Here is a 16,985-nt window from a genome sequence, read left to right as displayed (position 1 = left end):
TCTGGAATGTGAGTTGCTGGAGACAATGGAAGGATGGTGGTTCTTCCCAGCTGCTGGAGAGGAGCTGGCTTAATGAGGCTCTGTGCAGTCCTGGGTGGGGGTGGGGGGATGGGGGGCCTGGCAGTGGAGGGAGCCTGGGTATTTGTGAATGGCATTTCCTGGTAGTCCTGAAAGCACACCAGAATGGTGGATGGTCTGTGATTTACTCTGCTGGCAGCCAGCCTGCCAGAGCCTGGGGTTTCTTTTAATAAACTGAACTTCAGAAGGAACTCCACTCAGAACCCCATATTCCCAGTCTAGAGACAAGTGTGAGGCCTCTAGCACTCACTGGGAGGGCAGCTGTGACTATACTCCCCCTGGCATCTGAAAGTGATTTGGGAGCCTCCCAGGGAGGAGGGCAGCATGGGGTCTTCCCCTGGAGGCCCAGGACAGATGGTGCCATGCAGTACCAGAACACAGGAGCAAGTGTCCTGGAACTTGGCCTAGGGCTCCTCAGGGCTGGGTGGACATGGGCACCCACCCCAGATCACTACTCAGGGTCCCTGTGGCCTGGAGCTTCAGAGGCTTGTGAGTTCCCCAGGGGCTCCAGGCTCCATGGGTTGGCACAGGTGGAGAAGGAAGAAGTGGCCATAGCCACAGGAGGAATCCCACTCTCTCCTGGCTCTTTCTCTGCTTGTTAACGGCTTTCAGTCCTTGTCCATGAGGATCTGGTGTTCATTAGACTCCACAAGGCCAAGTGTGCAGTGCGGTAGAGTGAAGGAAGCCACCCTTGAAATTCTCCATGCTCCCCCACATTCTCAATGCTCCCCCATGTTCTCCATGCTCCCCCCACATTCTCCATGCTCCCCCACCCTCTCCACCGTCCTCCACCTTCTCAATGCTCCCCCATGGGCGGTCCATGCGCCCGCACACCTGCGCGAAGCCACCATGACCGGCGCGAGGCGCCCCCCACCGGCGCCACCACGCCCCCAACCGCGCCACACGCCCCCACCGGCGCCACACGGCCCCCCAAGCGCCCACACGCCCCCACCTGGCCGCACACGCCCCCACCGGCGCCCACGCGTCCCCCACCGGCGCCACACGCCCCCACCAGGCGCCACACGCCCCACCGGCGCCCACAACGCCCCAACCGTGCGCCACACTGCCCCCACCGGCTTTCCACGTCCCCCGCACCGGCGCCACCGGGCCGCCACCGGCGCCCACACGCCCCCACCCGGGGCCACACGCCCCCACCGGCGCCACGGCGCCCAACCGGCGCCACACGCCGCCAACCGGCGCCACACGCCCCACCGGGGCACACGCCCCCCACCTGCGCCAGGCGCCCCCACCGGCGCCACGCGCCGCACCGGCGCCACACGCCCCCACCGGCCCCACACGCCCGCCCACCGGCGCCACACGCCCCCACGGGCGCCAGGCGCGCGCCCACCGGCCCACGAGCCCCCCACCGTCGCCACACGCCCGCCACCGGCGCCACACGCCCCACCGGCCCTCACACGCCCCCACCGCCCCACACTCCCGCCCACCGGCGCCACACGCCCCCCGGCGCCACACGCCCCCACCGGCCCCCACGCCCGCCCACCGGCGCCACACGCCCGCCCACCGGCGCCACACGCCCCCCCACCGGCGTCACACGCCCCCACCGGCCCCACACGCCCGCCCACAGGGCCACACGCCCGCCCACCGGCGCCACACGCCCCTCTCGCCACACGCCCCCACCGCGCCACACGCCCCCCCACCGCTCCACACGCCCGCCCACCGGCGCCACACGCCCCCACCCTTGCCCACGCCCCCCCCCCGCGCCACGCGCCCCCCACCGCGCCACAGCCGCCACCTGCGCCACACCCCCCACCGGGTCCACACGCCCCACCGGCGCCACTCCCCCACCCGCTCCACGCGCTCCACTCTCGCCACACCCCCCACTCCCCACACCCTCCCACCTTCCCACACCCCCCCACTCGCCAGGCGCTCCCACCGCGCCACGCCCCCCACCGTCCACACTCCCTCCCACCTCCACACGCCCCACCCCCACACTCCCCCACCCCCACACTCCCTCCCACCGCTCCACACCCCCCCTTCCCACACCCCCACCCCCACACTCCCTCCCACTCTCCACACCCCCCCCCACCTTCTCCACTCTCCTCCACCTTCTCCACACTCCCCCACCTTCCCCACACTCCCTCCCACCTTCTCCACACTCCCCCCACCTTCTCCACACTCCCCCACCTTCTCCACACTCCCCCCACCTTCTCCACACTCCCTCCCACCTTCTCCATGGTCCCCCCTTCTCCACACTCCCCCTTCTCCACCTCCCCCACCTTCTCCACCCTCCCCCCTTCTCCATGCTCCTCTACCTTCTCCATGGTCCCCCCTTCTCCACACTCCCCCTTCTCCACCCTCCCCCACCTTCTCCACACTCACCCCCTTCTCCACACTCCCCCACCTTCTCCACACTCCCCTTTCTCCACCTCCCCCCTTCTCCACCCTCCCCCCTTCTCCACTCTCCCCCCCTTCTCCACCCTCCCCCCTTCTCCACCCTCCCCCCTTCTCCACCCTTCCCCTTCTCCACTCTCCCCCACCTTCTCCACCCTCCCCCCTTCTCCACGCTCCCCCACCTTCTTCACACTTCCCACCTCCATGCCTTTAGGTCTTGATTTCTCTTCTCCAATCAGATGTAGCAGTTTCAATGTTTCTTTCCTCTTAACACTGTAACATGTTTCTCGCACCCCATCAGTGAGGCTTGGAAGGCAGCCAGCTAGCTGAGGACCCCCCCCCCCTGCACTGGGATCTGGCTGCAGCATCCACATGTGCTGAGGGGCTTTGCACCCAGAAAGGCTTCAGTGAGAAGCCACCCCCCCAATTTCTATCCCAAGCGCCAACTTGAGTCCCAGGGATTTGAAATGTCTGCTAGCTTCATCTAGAGAAGAGACATGTAAAACTAATTTCAATAGTGTATTTAAAGTCATAGATGAAAAATATTATTTAACATGTAAGCAGCATAAATTGAGACTTTTTACCTTTGGTACTGTCTTCAAACATCTTAGGGCAAATCAGCTACATTTTACATGCTCAGTAGCCGCTATGTGGCTGATGTGCTGGGGAAATCATTGCCCAGCCACAGAAGTGCCTCAAATTTGCTCTCAGAGAGAAGTGCAGACATGTCAAGACGACAGTGGTCCTCTTCGAGAAAATGCCAGGTGACAGGCCAGAATGCTGCTGTTGATTCTTTTCTTTTAAATTTTAGTCATTTTAAAAATTATGTGTGTTTGAGAAAGATAGAACCACCATGTGTGTGCAGGTCCCTCTGGAGGTCAGAGAGAGGGTGTCAAGTCCCCTGGGGCTGGAGTTACAGGTGGTTGAGTTGCACCTGTGGTGCTGGGAGCTAAACTCTAAAAGACCAGCAAGTATTCTTAACCACTGAGTCATCTCTCCAGACCCCTGTTTCATTTGTTTATCGAATATATAGATTTTAATGTATGGACTTCCAATCATTTCCCAATATTAAAGAAAAATTATTGTTCAAGTTCCGTAGAGTTCCAGAAAAGTGTACCACTTTTGTGGCTCTCGTCACATATAGACATGTCTAGAATAGACGTGTCAATAGGACACGGTACTTCTCAAAGCTTCATGAAATGAAGGAATTGTCAGGTCTGAAGGAATTCAAGATAATGGAAGGATGTGTGTGTGTGTGTGTGTGTGTGTGTGTGTGCATGTATGTTCTCTGTGTATACAGTACATATCTATCTGCATGTGCTGGTATAGATGCATGCGTGCCCATGTATGTGGAAGCCAGAGGTCAACACAGAGCATCTTAATGTCACTCTCTTCCTCACCTTTGTTTTTGTTTGTTTGTTTGTTTTTGTTTTGTTTGAGACAGGCTTTCTCTGTGTAGCCTTGCTGTTCTGGAACTCACTTTGAAGACCAGGCTTGCCTGGAACTCACAGAGATCCCCTGCCTCCTGAGTGTATGCTTCTACCTTATGTTTTTGAGACAGTGTCTCTCACTGACCCTGGAGCTTACCACCAGTTCATATAGAATGGCCACTTAGGAAGCTGCAGGAACTTTCCCGGACATCCCAGCTCTCCGGTGTTGGTGTTACAGGCATATGCTGGCTCACTGGTCCAAGTGAGAGATTTTCACCATCAAACACTGCGGAGAATATTGATTATGAAAGCCTAAAAGCATCTTTACTACAGAAATTCCTAGATGGATCTTATGTAGAAGCAGCCCAGGCAGCTGTAAGATAATTTTATGTGAAAACAACTGAAGGGTAGAAACTCCGTGGGCCTCACTGAGACACTGCAGACCCCAGACATTTCTTCCTTGTCTTCTTCACTAGGACTCTCTTCCAGCAGGAGGCAGAAATCCATCTTCCAAAGTTTCCGGTGTTCCTAGTTCTACAGAGGTCCTGAATGCTACTGCATCCTAAGAGAGAAGAAAATAAAAACCTAAAACAAAGCCATGTGGTGGCAGTGGCAGCTGCGGCGCACGCCTTTAATCCCAGCAATTGGGGAGGCAGACAAGCAGATCTTTGTGAGTTCGAGGCCAGCCTGTTCTACAGAACTCGATCTAGGACAACCAGGCCTACAGAGAAACCCTGTCTTGAAAAAAACAAAACAAATCAATAACAACAACAACAACAAAACCTAAAGCAAGTATTAATAATGAGTTAAAAAGGCTTCTGCTACTAGGAAAGTTAGTGTTTGCTGTAAGTCAGCTTTGCCACCGTCCCGCCCCCATGTGACTATTTCCTGCATTGCTCTGAAGTCTGTTGGGAAAGCACCTTTTGTGTTTGAGTGTGAGTTCAGTCTAGGGCCATTTTGATTTATTTATTTAATGATCTTGTCAAGTGTAGCAAATATAGCAGCTTTGATTCTTAAAATATGAAAAAATTCCTCCTCTCTCTGCCAGTATTCTTATTCATAGAAAAGAAAAATGTTCCTGTTTAAGATGAAAGAATCTTCTCTTTTATTTTTCTATTTATTTCACATTTCAATAGCTCATACTGGAGGAAAAGGTCCCACAGCCCTTACAGTTTATTAATTTATTCCACTATAAAATATCTTTATAGTGTAGTTTTCAGTTCACTCTTGGCCCACCTTCCTAAGAGCTCACCTTGGGCCCCTATAGAAAGAAAACTATAAACTAGAAAAAAAGCCATATAATATTATAATCTTATTGTATTACAGCCTTAACCTCTCTACTTAGATAGGACATGGATCAAAACGTCACACTCCACCCACCCCTCAGGAATTTGGGTCATGTTCATAGAATTCTTCAGAACCTAAAACCATCTTCTAACAGTCTGGTCCATATGTTAGATGCATATAAAGTTAATCATTTTGCTCTGGTGCCAGTGTGTGCAAAGGAAAGCTGTAAACCCCAGCTGTGCGGAGTAACAATTATGAACTTTACTGGCTTGCATGTGTGAGACATCCGTAAATGAAATTAAGTGTTGCTTAACTGAACTCAAGGGTAGGAGGTTGGGAGAGAGGACCGCTGAGATTTTATCAAGATCCAATATAAGTACAGTGGGTTCCATCCTTCGAACTCCACAGGGGTAGATCAAATTATAAGGAAACCAGATGAACTGGCTTCCAGTTGATGCGGTTTGGCTTAACCAAGCCAACTGACTTCTGGGTAATCATTGGAATCTCTATTTGGCTGATCTGATTTAGTTTGTAAGTGCCCCCACCCAAAATTCAGATCATATCCGGGGTGCGATCGGTTTCATGAACCTCATCGGTGGCTCAGTGGTTTGCCTATAATATTAAAATGCCTGAAACAACCACAGTGGAGCCAGACAGGGGTGGTGGCAGAGCTGTGGGGTAATTGGTGCTCAGTTCTCTGACCTTCAGCAAGAAGCGTTAGCACCCTTTGCCTCAGTTTCCTTCCTTTATGGGTTGATGAGATGGCTTATAGTGTTGTTGTACTAAGTAACTAATTTTAGGCCCTTAGCATAGTGTCTACCACACTGTAAATACTCAGTAAATATTAGTTAAGTGGGTAAGAATAATCCAGTTTCCACAGTTGTTCCTTTATTCTCCAGAAATTTTAAAGTACGGCAACAGCTAACACTATATAATTGATTAAAATGAAACGAGCTAATTGCGATGAAGCTATAGTATATAAATGCAGGCTTATTGGAGCAGTGTGGGACGGGGAGGGGGAGGGGGAGGGGGAGGGAGAGTGCGTGCTGGGGTGGAGAGGAAGGTGGGGAGAAGGCAAAGAGAGAGGTGGAAGGAGGAAAGAGGGGCCCCTTGGAACCAAAATGAATGGATTATCTAGTGAAGGGTCTCTGGGAGAGGGGAAGCCCCGCCCCTAGGTAGAGGGCGGGGCATGCCAGCCACGCCCTGCAGCAGGACCGAGCACTATACAATACTATACACCCTCTGTGTGCTGTTGATGGTTTATGCGTCTAGCTTTTAAAAGTTGTATCTTCAGAAGATAAACAGGGAAAGAACAAAGTAAGCTCTCAAACCTTAAATCCCCAATTTATTTACTTTTTATTTCCTAATTAATTGCCCAGCCCAACATTAATGAGGCTTTAGACAATCGAAAAAAGTTGGGTATTCCTAAAACTCTACTTAACTACAACCCTTCCTGTTAGCGTTTTCATTACTTCACACATTTCTTAAAATGTGTGATGAAGCCGCGATGAGCTGGTCACTGAACTGATTGACTTAGCCACATTTAGCTTCAGCTTGACCAACCAGAACCCCAGAGGTTTCACATGACTTCCATCAACCTCCCCTGTGCTGCCAACACCTGCACCTCCGTTGCAACGTCACCTCTATTAACTATAAACCAAGCAGGAGTGCTTCCTTCCCCAGGCGCAGTAAACATCTGTGCAGAGCTCTCTACATGATAAAAATCCAGGTAGTAAAAGCATTGCAAGTGGCTCAGGCCTTCTGAACAGGTGGCGAGTCTGAGGGAAACCCCAGGCAGTTGGACGCTGGGTCTCACACTGTTAACCACCAGGAAAGGATCTGAAGTATGAAATGAGCACGGCAGGGCCAGAGACCAGCAAAGAGCTCAAGACGCATGGAGGGAGCTGAGGGAGATGCGCTGAGGGCTCTGGGGACTTTGAGTGCCATGGAAATAAAACTCAGTGTCACACAATCCATCCATGTGTGCATTCACACATATTTATTGTTTGCTATGACATCGGCATATAGAGTGAAAACAGAATGAGTTTTAGTGCTTGCCCCAAGACGCCTAGAAGCCAAGGGGGGAAGTCAAAGGCTCCATGTTAATTAGCTGCCTGGGTAGTTCTCACTGTGCCCTCATTAAGGAACATCTTTCTGGCTTTGGTGACAGGATATCCAGCAATACTTAAACTAGAAATATTTTTCATTATTACTTATTCAAATACTACACCAACTGCAAAGTGGTTCATATCAATTGTTTATCTTCTCCTAACAATGACCACAGGAGAGCTAGGAAGACTGAATAAAGGATCTATGATATGGCAGTTTGCCAGGAGATAGTATTAGATGCACTTGGTGTCTTGGAGGTGGGTGCAAAAAGACAAGAAATGTTGCTCTGATGCACTAAGGTGTCTTCAGTGAACGATTTTTCCTTTAGTGTCTGCCATGGGTAGGGCAGTTTGCAATTCTTTTAAAAAAATGATTTATATATTTTTAAAAATGTTATGTGTGTTGGTGTTTTGCCTGCATATATGCCTGTATGAAGGTGCCAGATCTCCTGGAACTGGAGTTACAGATATCTGTGAGCTGCCAGATGTTCTGGAAGAACAGCCAGTGCTTTTAACCATTAAGCCATATCTCCAGCCCCAGTTTACAAGCCTTATACCAGATACTGAAAAAGATTTTCAAATTAATGAAGAAGAACGGAAATAAATACTTAGTGGTTGGTTTCAAAGAGCTTATGATATCTAAAAGAAATGGAATCATTTCTGCATTCCTAGAGGTTAATATTAATGTTAGGTAGCATATTTGCCTTGAACAGAAAGGACTCGAAGGTTCCTGACAATGCTTGTCGGGTAGGTTACCTCTGTTGCTTCTGTTCTCTATAGCAGCTTCCTCTTCCTCTTCTCCTCCTTCTTCCTCCTCCTCTTCTTCTTCCTCCTCTTCTTCTCCTTCCTCTTCCTCTTCAATCAGTAATTAATTTCATCCTAAGTTTATAGACATGAGAATAATGTGAACATTATTAAGTGGCAGGTCTCCCGTTACAAACTGTCTACATCAGAGAAGGCTTTGGTTTGGGTTTCTTTGAGCCCATGGTCTAGAGTTGTTAATTATGCAAAAATTCATCAAAATGTTGGACAATGAAAAGCCAATACAGGGACCAGAGAGATGGCTTGGTGGCTAAAAGCACTTGCTGAGGACCTGGGTTTGGTTCCCAGCACCTAAATGACTGCTCCCACCCTCCGTGGCTCCTATTTTAGGGGATCTGATGTCTTCTTCTGATCTGAGGACACCACCAGGCACGCATATGATGTATACGCACTCATGCAAACAAAACAGCCATACACATAAAATAAAATAAATCTAAAGGAAAAAAATAATTTAAAGCAGTACAAAAACAGGAAAGCTGTCTTTTTTAGGATTCTGAATTTCTCAAATGCATCATAAAGACAAAGTCATATAGTCAGAAAATAAAGAGTTTGTTCTTTGGGTATTTTTTTCTTTTCCAGTTCATCCAGTCCACTATTACTGTTAGTGCGTGTTCAATGTGTGCCGTCTGTGGTGTACGCGTGGGAGTCAGAGGACAGCGTTTATGAAGCAGTACTCTCCTTCTGCCCCGTGTGATGAGGCCGGCTCTCTTGTCTCTGCCATGCGAGCTATATGGCCTGGGAGATTCCAGGTGGCTCTTCTGTCTCCACCTCCCATCTTGCGCAGGAGCAGTTCTCTATGTTTCTTTCAGCTGAACAGGTGCAGGGCAGGCTGGTTTCTTATTTCTCCTTGGTTTCTTTACTCCACAAAATGATGACCCTTTCTTTCTAAATAAATCACCTGTTCTCCTTTCATGAGAGATTTAGCAATGTCTAAATGGGTAGGGAACCTGTCCGCCCACTTTGCCCATTTATTAATATCGACACCTAAAGTCATACGTAAATGCCAAGGGAAAAAGAAAAAAGAAAAACACCCAGCGACAGAATTTAATATTGCACATGCTATGCCCCTTGGGCTCCTGCTGTCCTAATTTTATGGCTATTTAAATTTTTCTCAGCATATCAAATCTACATCTAGTCCTTATTGCAGATTTAGATGGTTATAGAAAGATATATTAAATGCAACATATAGAATATTACAATAAGTTTTTATACAACCACTGAATTTACTTCCTTATGGTTTATTAGCCACATGTTAGAAGTGTCTGTGAGTAGATTAGAGTCACTACAACCATCACGGCCACGTAGGTTTGCCCTGAGCCAGCTCCTCATGCATTGCCAGCACAAGCTGTGGTTCTGGCCTGTAAGACGACCAAAGCTCTTCTCTCTCTCTCTTCCCCCCGCCCCCCCCCCCCACATCAACCTTTGCTGATACTTTTAGTGAAAAAGCTAAGAGAGGCTTCAAGAAGCCCGTCCCTACAGTGAGCATTCACCGTTCACTTGGGCAAAACACTCCCTCAAATGAAGCCACACCACAGACAGGACATGCCCAGGCCTTCATATCCTAGACAGACTGGAAGGAGGAAGGTGTGCTTTTCACAGTCAGTACAGAGCTGCCAGTGCCCTGCAGCAAGCTCAGACAGCCCGGAGGGCAGCAGAGGGCAGTGAAGTCTGTGGAATTACTGAAGACAACAACCACACACTTGGGGCAATTTTTTTTTAACCAGTGTATTTGTTTATTCATTGTGAACTGCTCTGTATAGTGTGAGTAGACTACCCATCATCTCAAACAGTTGTCATTCCTTCATGATGAAAACATTCAACATCCTTTCTTACAGTCATCTGATTCATATGATACAATAGCATTTAACTGCAATCACCCTCTGTGTAGCAAAAAAAAAAAAAAAAGCTATGTATAAAATAACCTGTCTTAGTTAGGCTGTTTATTGTTGTGATAAAACACCATAACCAAAAGCAACTCTCAGGGCACACTCGATCAGGGAAGGGAGGTGGGGAGACTGGACAGGAACCTGGAGGCAGGAGCTGAAGAGAGGGATGCTGCTTACTGGCTTATTCCTCATGCTTTGCTTAGCCTGCTTTTATTTGTTTGTTTGCTTGCCTGTTTATTCACTTTACATCCCGGCCACAGCCCCATCCCTCCTCTCCTCCCAGTCCTACCCTCCCTCCCTCTTCCCCCTCCCCTATCCCCTCTTCCTCAGAAAAGGGGAACCCTCCTTCCCACCCACCCCAGTTTATCAAGTCACATAAGGGCTGAGCATGTCCTCTTCCCCTGTGGCCTGGCAAGGCAGTCCTGCCAGGGGGAAGGGGGGCATTTCTTTTTTTAAATATATTTTATTAATTTATTCATATTACACCTCAATTGTTATCCCATCCCTTGCATCCTCCCATTCTTCCCTCCCTTCCATTTTCCCCTTACTCCCCTCTGCTATGACAGTGTCTGAGGAGGACCTCCTCCCCCTGTATATGCTCATAGGGTATCAAGTCTCTTCTTGGTAGCCTGCTATCCTTCCTCTGAGTACAGCAGGCCTCCCCATCCAGGGGACGTGGTCAAATATGGGGCACTAGAGTTCATGTGAACGTCAGTCCCCACTCTCCACTCAACTGTGGAGAATGTCCTGTTCATTGGCTAGATCTGGGTAGGGGTTCGAAGTTTACTGAATGTATTGTCCTTGGTTGGCACCATAGTTTGAGCAAGACCCCTGGGCCCAGGCCCGCCCATCATAATGTTTTACTTGCAGGTTTCTAGGACCCTTCTATTTCCCCATTCTCCTTTGCTTCTCTCACCTAGAGTCCCAATAGGATGTCTTCTCCTCTGTCCCACTTTTCTGGTAAGTGAAGACTTTCATGGCACATGCCCCTTGGGCTAGTGTGCAGATATAAGTGAGTATATACTATTTGACTCTTTCTGCTTCTGGGTTAACTCACTCTTTATGATCATTTCTAGTTCAATCCATTTGTCCACAAACTTCGAGAATTCCTTGTTTTTAATAGCTGAGTAGTATTCCGTAGTATAAATGTACCACAGTTTCTGTGGGGCAATTCTTAAGCGTTAACTAAAGGTGAAAAGCCTCAGAAGGTAGGAAATGACCACCTTTTAAGGTGCCGCCTCCATCTTCAGAGCACCATTCTCTTTCCAACTTAAAGGTTAAGAGCAGGGAGAGAGAGGTGGGAGCCATTGAGTCCCGCTTCAGACTCCAGCATAGAATCTCAATTTCATCACTGCCTTTACACAAGGACCTCACCCCGCCCAGGAAACACATTGCTAATCAGAGTCTCCCAGAAACACAGGACTCTGGGACAGGAGGGATGCTGATCTGTGAAGATGCTGTCCCAGTGAAACACTGAGGATGCTTAACATTTGAAAGGCGTGTGAACACTGTATTTACATATAAATGAAAATGGAAACTTCTTGTAGGTTATGTTTCTGGAAGGTGTGTTGTGGCAGGGCACATGGGCTGTGACCTATTGTTTATTTGTGCTGTAAATCCTTTGAAATGTCTTAAAATGCTTCCCACTCACTATAAAACTCCTGCCACCCCTGGATTAGGACTTTGATGTCACCAGTCATGCTTCAAAGGGTTCTTTGCAGGCTATTAATCACAGTTTAGCCTCTGAAGATATCACCAGAGAAAACACTTGGACATCTCTGTGCTAGACTTGCTAAAACTTTGAAATCCTGAGCGTCTTGCATATGCACGCGTCTCAGCCTTTCCTTTCCTTGACAAGTCTTCATTCCGTTACGCTATCAAATGGCTCTGTAAGGAAAAAACGCAAACAAATGTCTTCACACACAGGGTTGGCGAAGGGTAAAGCAGGAAGGGAGGAAAGAGACCGAGAGGCTGCTCAAAGGTAAACCAGAGAAATGAGCAAGGCCAGGAGCTGGCCCACGTCTGTTCGCACTTGCTTTTCACTACCTGATGCTCACAGAGGGGACTGGAGAGCTCCCCTGTCTTCTTCCACCTTCTGCTATGATTTAAGACCTACCCGAACTGTTCACAGCGACAAGAATACTGAGCCTGATGGTCACTTGCCCATGTGCACGGGCGCAGAAGCCTTTCAGATTTTGGATTTTCAAAAATTTAGATTTAGATGTGAGAATAATTGTATCTATATGTGGGCCAAATCTAAACACAAGATTTAAGTTCTATATACACATGTATAAGTACTTGAAGGCAATTTATACCATGTGCATATAGTGTATACACATATAAATGCATGACACAGGTTATATATATCATACATAATATATGGTATATACATATATGTATACATTATATGTGTTTTACAATAATATATATTTCCATGCACAAAACTATAGTATTATACTATTATTATACTAGAGACTAAGCCGAGGGCTTTGGACATGCTAAGTGTTGTATGTACACACACACACACACACACACACACACACAAATATATATACAAGTGTAGGCACAAGAATACTGTGGTATGCATGTGGAGGTCCAAAGACAACTTGTGGTGATCAGTTCTCTCCTTCCTGCAGTGTGAGACCCCAAGGATTGCACTCAGGTTGTCAGGCAGCAAATACCTTTGCCCACTGAGCCATCTTGCCAGTTAGCTATAACCCAGCTTCTTAACTTTCTCTTCAATGTAAAGTTGGGTTTTTTTTTTGTTGTTTCTTTTTGTTTTTGTTTTTTTTTTTTTATTCAGGTAATTTGGCCCAAACAAGAGCTAGGATCACAGCATCCTCAAGATCTTTGCCTCCACATTTCAGTGCTGGGAAAGCCAAGGTGAGCAGTAGGTTTGTATCAGTGATGGGGCTGGGAGTGGGTACTCAGGCCAGAGCGAGCAATACTGCTTCTCCCCAGCTGCCATTGCCTGTGCCATCTGCAAAGCGGCCGGAGGGGTTCAGGAAACAAGGAGAATTTGGAAAATTTAGGAAATTTTAATTGTGGGGGAATCATTGGAATCATGATGTCAGGAAAAATACCTAACATAGAGAATAATGACATATTCGAGTAGTCTTTCTAGAAAGAGGCAAGGCAACTGTCCATTAGGGTATCACCACCCTGCGAAGGTAAGTGAGACCGGAGAGAATCAGCAAGGGGGAAAACACAACAAAACTAACGCTTTCCTGTCCTCTGAAAATGAGTTATGCAGGAGCCCTGTTAGGAGGGTTCGTAGGTCTCCAGCCATAAAGCAGTATCTAGCTGCTCTGCCCTTCCAACTGATGTCTAGACTGGATCTCAAGAACCACCTGACTGGTGCCTGTTGTGTAGATAGTGCCCCTCCCCTTCCTCCCACCCCAACTTGTCTGTGGTTTGGCTTTCTGTGGCTTTAGCCATGAGTGGGTGGTCAATCATGATTCAAATTCAAAAATATGAAATCTCATAAACAATTTACATGTTTTAAATGTGCTATAATCTAGTGAAAGTATAACCTAGTGCAAGTATGAACTCTCATGCTATTCCTCTCAATTCTAATAAGCTAAGAGTCATCCTTTAGTGTGGTGAATCCACATTGTATGTTCTACTCACCCACTAGTCCTTAGTGGCTGCCTCAGTTGGTGAGTCGCCTATAGCAGCACAGTGCCTTTTTTTTTTTTTTTAACCTAATGTTGTCTCTCCAACATAAGATTAGTGATGCTGGCGAATCTGATGTGCCAAAAAGAAGCTTCCTTACAGGGGAAGGAAGAGAAACACATACCGTTAGTACAGTAAAAGTTTGGGATTGTTAATTTTAGAATTGTTAGTGTGGCTCTTCATCTCTAACTGTGCATAGTTTATAAATTAAGCTTTGTCATACAGTATATGCACAGGAAAAGACATAGTATCTATCATGTTTGATGAAGCCCACAATTTCAGGCATGTCTTCAGGATAAGAAAAACTTATGACCTAACCCCAAAACCAATTATCTTGAAGGTGTTGGAGTAATAAGTAGTTCACATCTCAGAATTTTCTTACTTTTTATTTATATAACATATTGACTTATTTAATAAAAAATAACTAATTTAAACACATACAATTCTATTAAATATTACTCCAGAATGGTTACAAATGCACATATTTACACTACATTCTTGAGAATAAAAGATTTATTTGCACATGGTAGGGTTCCAAAGATTTTCTCTAACAATGACTTTCATGCCCAAGTTGCTATTATGACCCATTTCGTTTCCATCTTGTTTCTTTGTGGCAAGATATCAGGACTATTTACTATGCTATGTGGGCCCACGGGAGAGATGTGTGTAAGAGCGTAAGTACTCCTCAGAACTGCTGGGTCTTACATGAGCATGCTGTTTCTATTAAATGCAGTTGACCTTCATTATTTGTAAAAACTGTCATCTGTAAAGTCACTGCAAATGGCAATGCTGAGCCATTGCCCCTAGAGGGTAACACGGGGTTAGCTTCCAGCAAGACTGGGTCAGAGCCAGCCTAACCCTTAGTTTATGTGATTTTGTTTAAAGATATCTAATTACACATACACACACACACATACACTCACACTCATGCACACACATGCTCACACACATGCTCACAATGTTCATATACATGCTCACACACTCATGTTCACACCCATGCTCACATACATGCCCACATACATGTACTCATGCACACTTTCACATACATATGCTCACAATGCTTCATAAGCTCACTTGCACACTCGCACATGCACACTCTCACACACACACTCACACGCTTATACATGCACACTCACACATGCTCTCACACACCCTTTATAGCTAATTCTGTTCTGTGTTTTTATTAAAAACCATATTTCACTTAGAGCATTTGTGTCAGTAAACTCCCAGACACGGCTCAGTAATTCCTGAAGGAAGTTTGTCAGCACACACCCTCTGCTCGAGGCTCACCACCCTCTGTTTATGCGTAGAAACTCTCTACAGCACTTTGGCATTGCACTTGAGGGACCCCCCCCCCCAAAACCGGAAATTTACCAACAAAGCACATATAAGTGCAAAAGCAGAGGCATTGAAATAGATGTGAGAGTAGCCACGTGTCTCTGGTAGGAGAGCTGAACCAGCAGCGCTGGCTCTGGCCCTGGACATAACCAGAGGGCTGGGCACCAACAGACTCCCACTTCTCACTGCTGTGTATGATCTGTGAATGGCCAGGAAAGCAATAGTAATTGACATTGAGGCTACAAAGGAAGTTTAGCAGGTAGGGAAATTAACAAAAATAGAATTGACACATTATGATGGTGGTCTATAGTGTGTGTGTCTTTCCCTTCCTTCCTTCCTTCCTTCCTTTCTTCCTTTCTTTCTTTCTTCCTCTCATTAGTTATTGGCCAAGAGAAAAGAATCTTAAATATATAGGTAAATATCTAGATAGATACAGACAGACGGACAGATGATAGGTAGGTAGGTAGGTGGTAGATAGATAGATGATAATAAGTAGCTGAACGATAATTGACAGGTAGATGACAGATAGATGACAAATAGATGATAGATAGATAGACAGATAGACGATAGATAGATAGGCAGACAGATAGACAGGTGATAGATAAAATGTTCCTTATCAATAACAGCAGAAAAGAAACATTTTGTAGAAAAGATAAAACAGAAGTCAGGAAATACACAGTCAAACAAAGTCATGTGTCCCAATTACTTGACCTGGGAGGTGCAGTTTTCTTCTGGTGGATCTGGGGGGACTCCTGAGGTAGGCCATTTTCATTCCCAGCCCAGTCCTTTCTGCAGGGACCCTACCTCCTAGGCCTGGCTACATGAGCAGCATGGGCAACACAGTGATGCCGCCATCTCCAACAAATTGATAGAAATTGTCTGGGTCATCAATGTCACTAAACCACTCAATTCTCAAGTGTCAAGGGATTGCAAATGTTCCGAGGGAGAGGAACCTGCCCATCCCTCTACTCCTCCTATTAGAGAAACAGAGGTGCTTAGTGGCTGCCCCCTAAGAGTTGAGGACAGCTCATTAACTAAGCTGAATAAGGGAGGAAAAGTGAGAGGAAAGCAAGAGGCATTTCTTTAATGGGAATTTTTAAGTAAACAAATGTGGTGGAGAAATTCCCAGAAGCTGTGTAGATAAGGTGAGGTGAGAGGGAAAAATAAAGATTCAAAGTTGAAGAAAATTCTCTAAATTTACCATTGAGCTAATTAGCCGGAGCCCTAGCCTTCACTGAGAGTGAGCCTGGAGAGACCCTTCTGCTGCCAGTGAAGAGGGCACAGTTTCTCTCTGCAAGGGAGGTGGGGGAGAGGCTGCCGCTGGCGTTCTCTTTTCTCTCACACCTACGCGAACAGCCTTCCTCCAAAACAGTTTTCCTTTCCTCTTTTTTAACTGAAAAAAAAAAAGAGAGAGAGAAAGAATTCTACTGGGTAGGCAAGGACATCACTGAGCAGCCTGTGGGTGAAGCGCTACCCCCACCCCCCCACACACACACAAGCGCAGCCCATGAAAGAGAAAGCTGCATAGCCTCTCGCATCCTCACCCAGCTCACATTCCACCACCTGTACAGGAGGCTCTTTTTGACCTTCCACTGTCTTAAGACTATGTCTTCCTAGGTAGCACAGGCTGGCCTCGAACTCACTGTTCTCCTGCCTCAGGAGCCTGAGTGTTTTGTTTATGAATATGTATCACCATGTCCAACTACCTGGAGTTTTTGATGACTTAAGAGCTACATTCTCCCCTTCTTAAATCAACCTGCGTTCTTCAATTCAGCTGATGTTTCTTTCCGTTCCCTTAGACTATCCATCCGGTTGGACCCTGTTATCCTCCTACTCTGAACCCCATTATCCCCCTACTCCTTTTTCAACTTCTTTCTTTCTTCCTTTTGTTTTGTTTGTTTGTTTGTTTGTTTGAGATAGGGTTTCTCTGTGTAGCCTTGGCTGTCCTGGGCTCACTTTGTAGACCAGGTTGGTCTCGAACTCCCAGTGATCAGCCTGCCTCTGCCTCC

The 16,985-nt window shown here is 47.2% G+C and overlaps 1 protein-coding gene across 1 annotated transcript in view; it reads left to right on the top strand.

The window, feature by feature from the left end:
* Window positions 1-16,985, top strand: part of Myo3b (myosin IIIB) — a 334,536-nt gene that overhangs the window by 171,917 nt on the left and 145,634 nt on the right. The window contains exon 22 of the mRNA XM_051166432.1: window positions 12,767-12,846. Within this exon, the coding sequence (XP_051022389.1) occupies window positions 12,767-12,846 (80 nt within the window). The remainder of the gene's footprint in view (window positions 1-12,766; window positions 12,847-16,985) is intronic.

The sequence above is a fragment of the Acomys russatus genome, chromosome 24 (genome assembly GCF_903995435.1).
Source record: "Acomys russatus chromosome 24, mAcoRus1.1, whole genome shotgun sequence".
Lineage (NCBI taxonomy): Eukaryota > Metazoa > Chordata > Mammalia > Rodentia > Muridae > Acomys > Acomys russatus.
The sequence above is the reverse complement of the archived record's forward strand: the minus strand, read 5'-3'. Positions and strand labels throughout refer to the sequence as shown.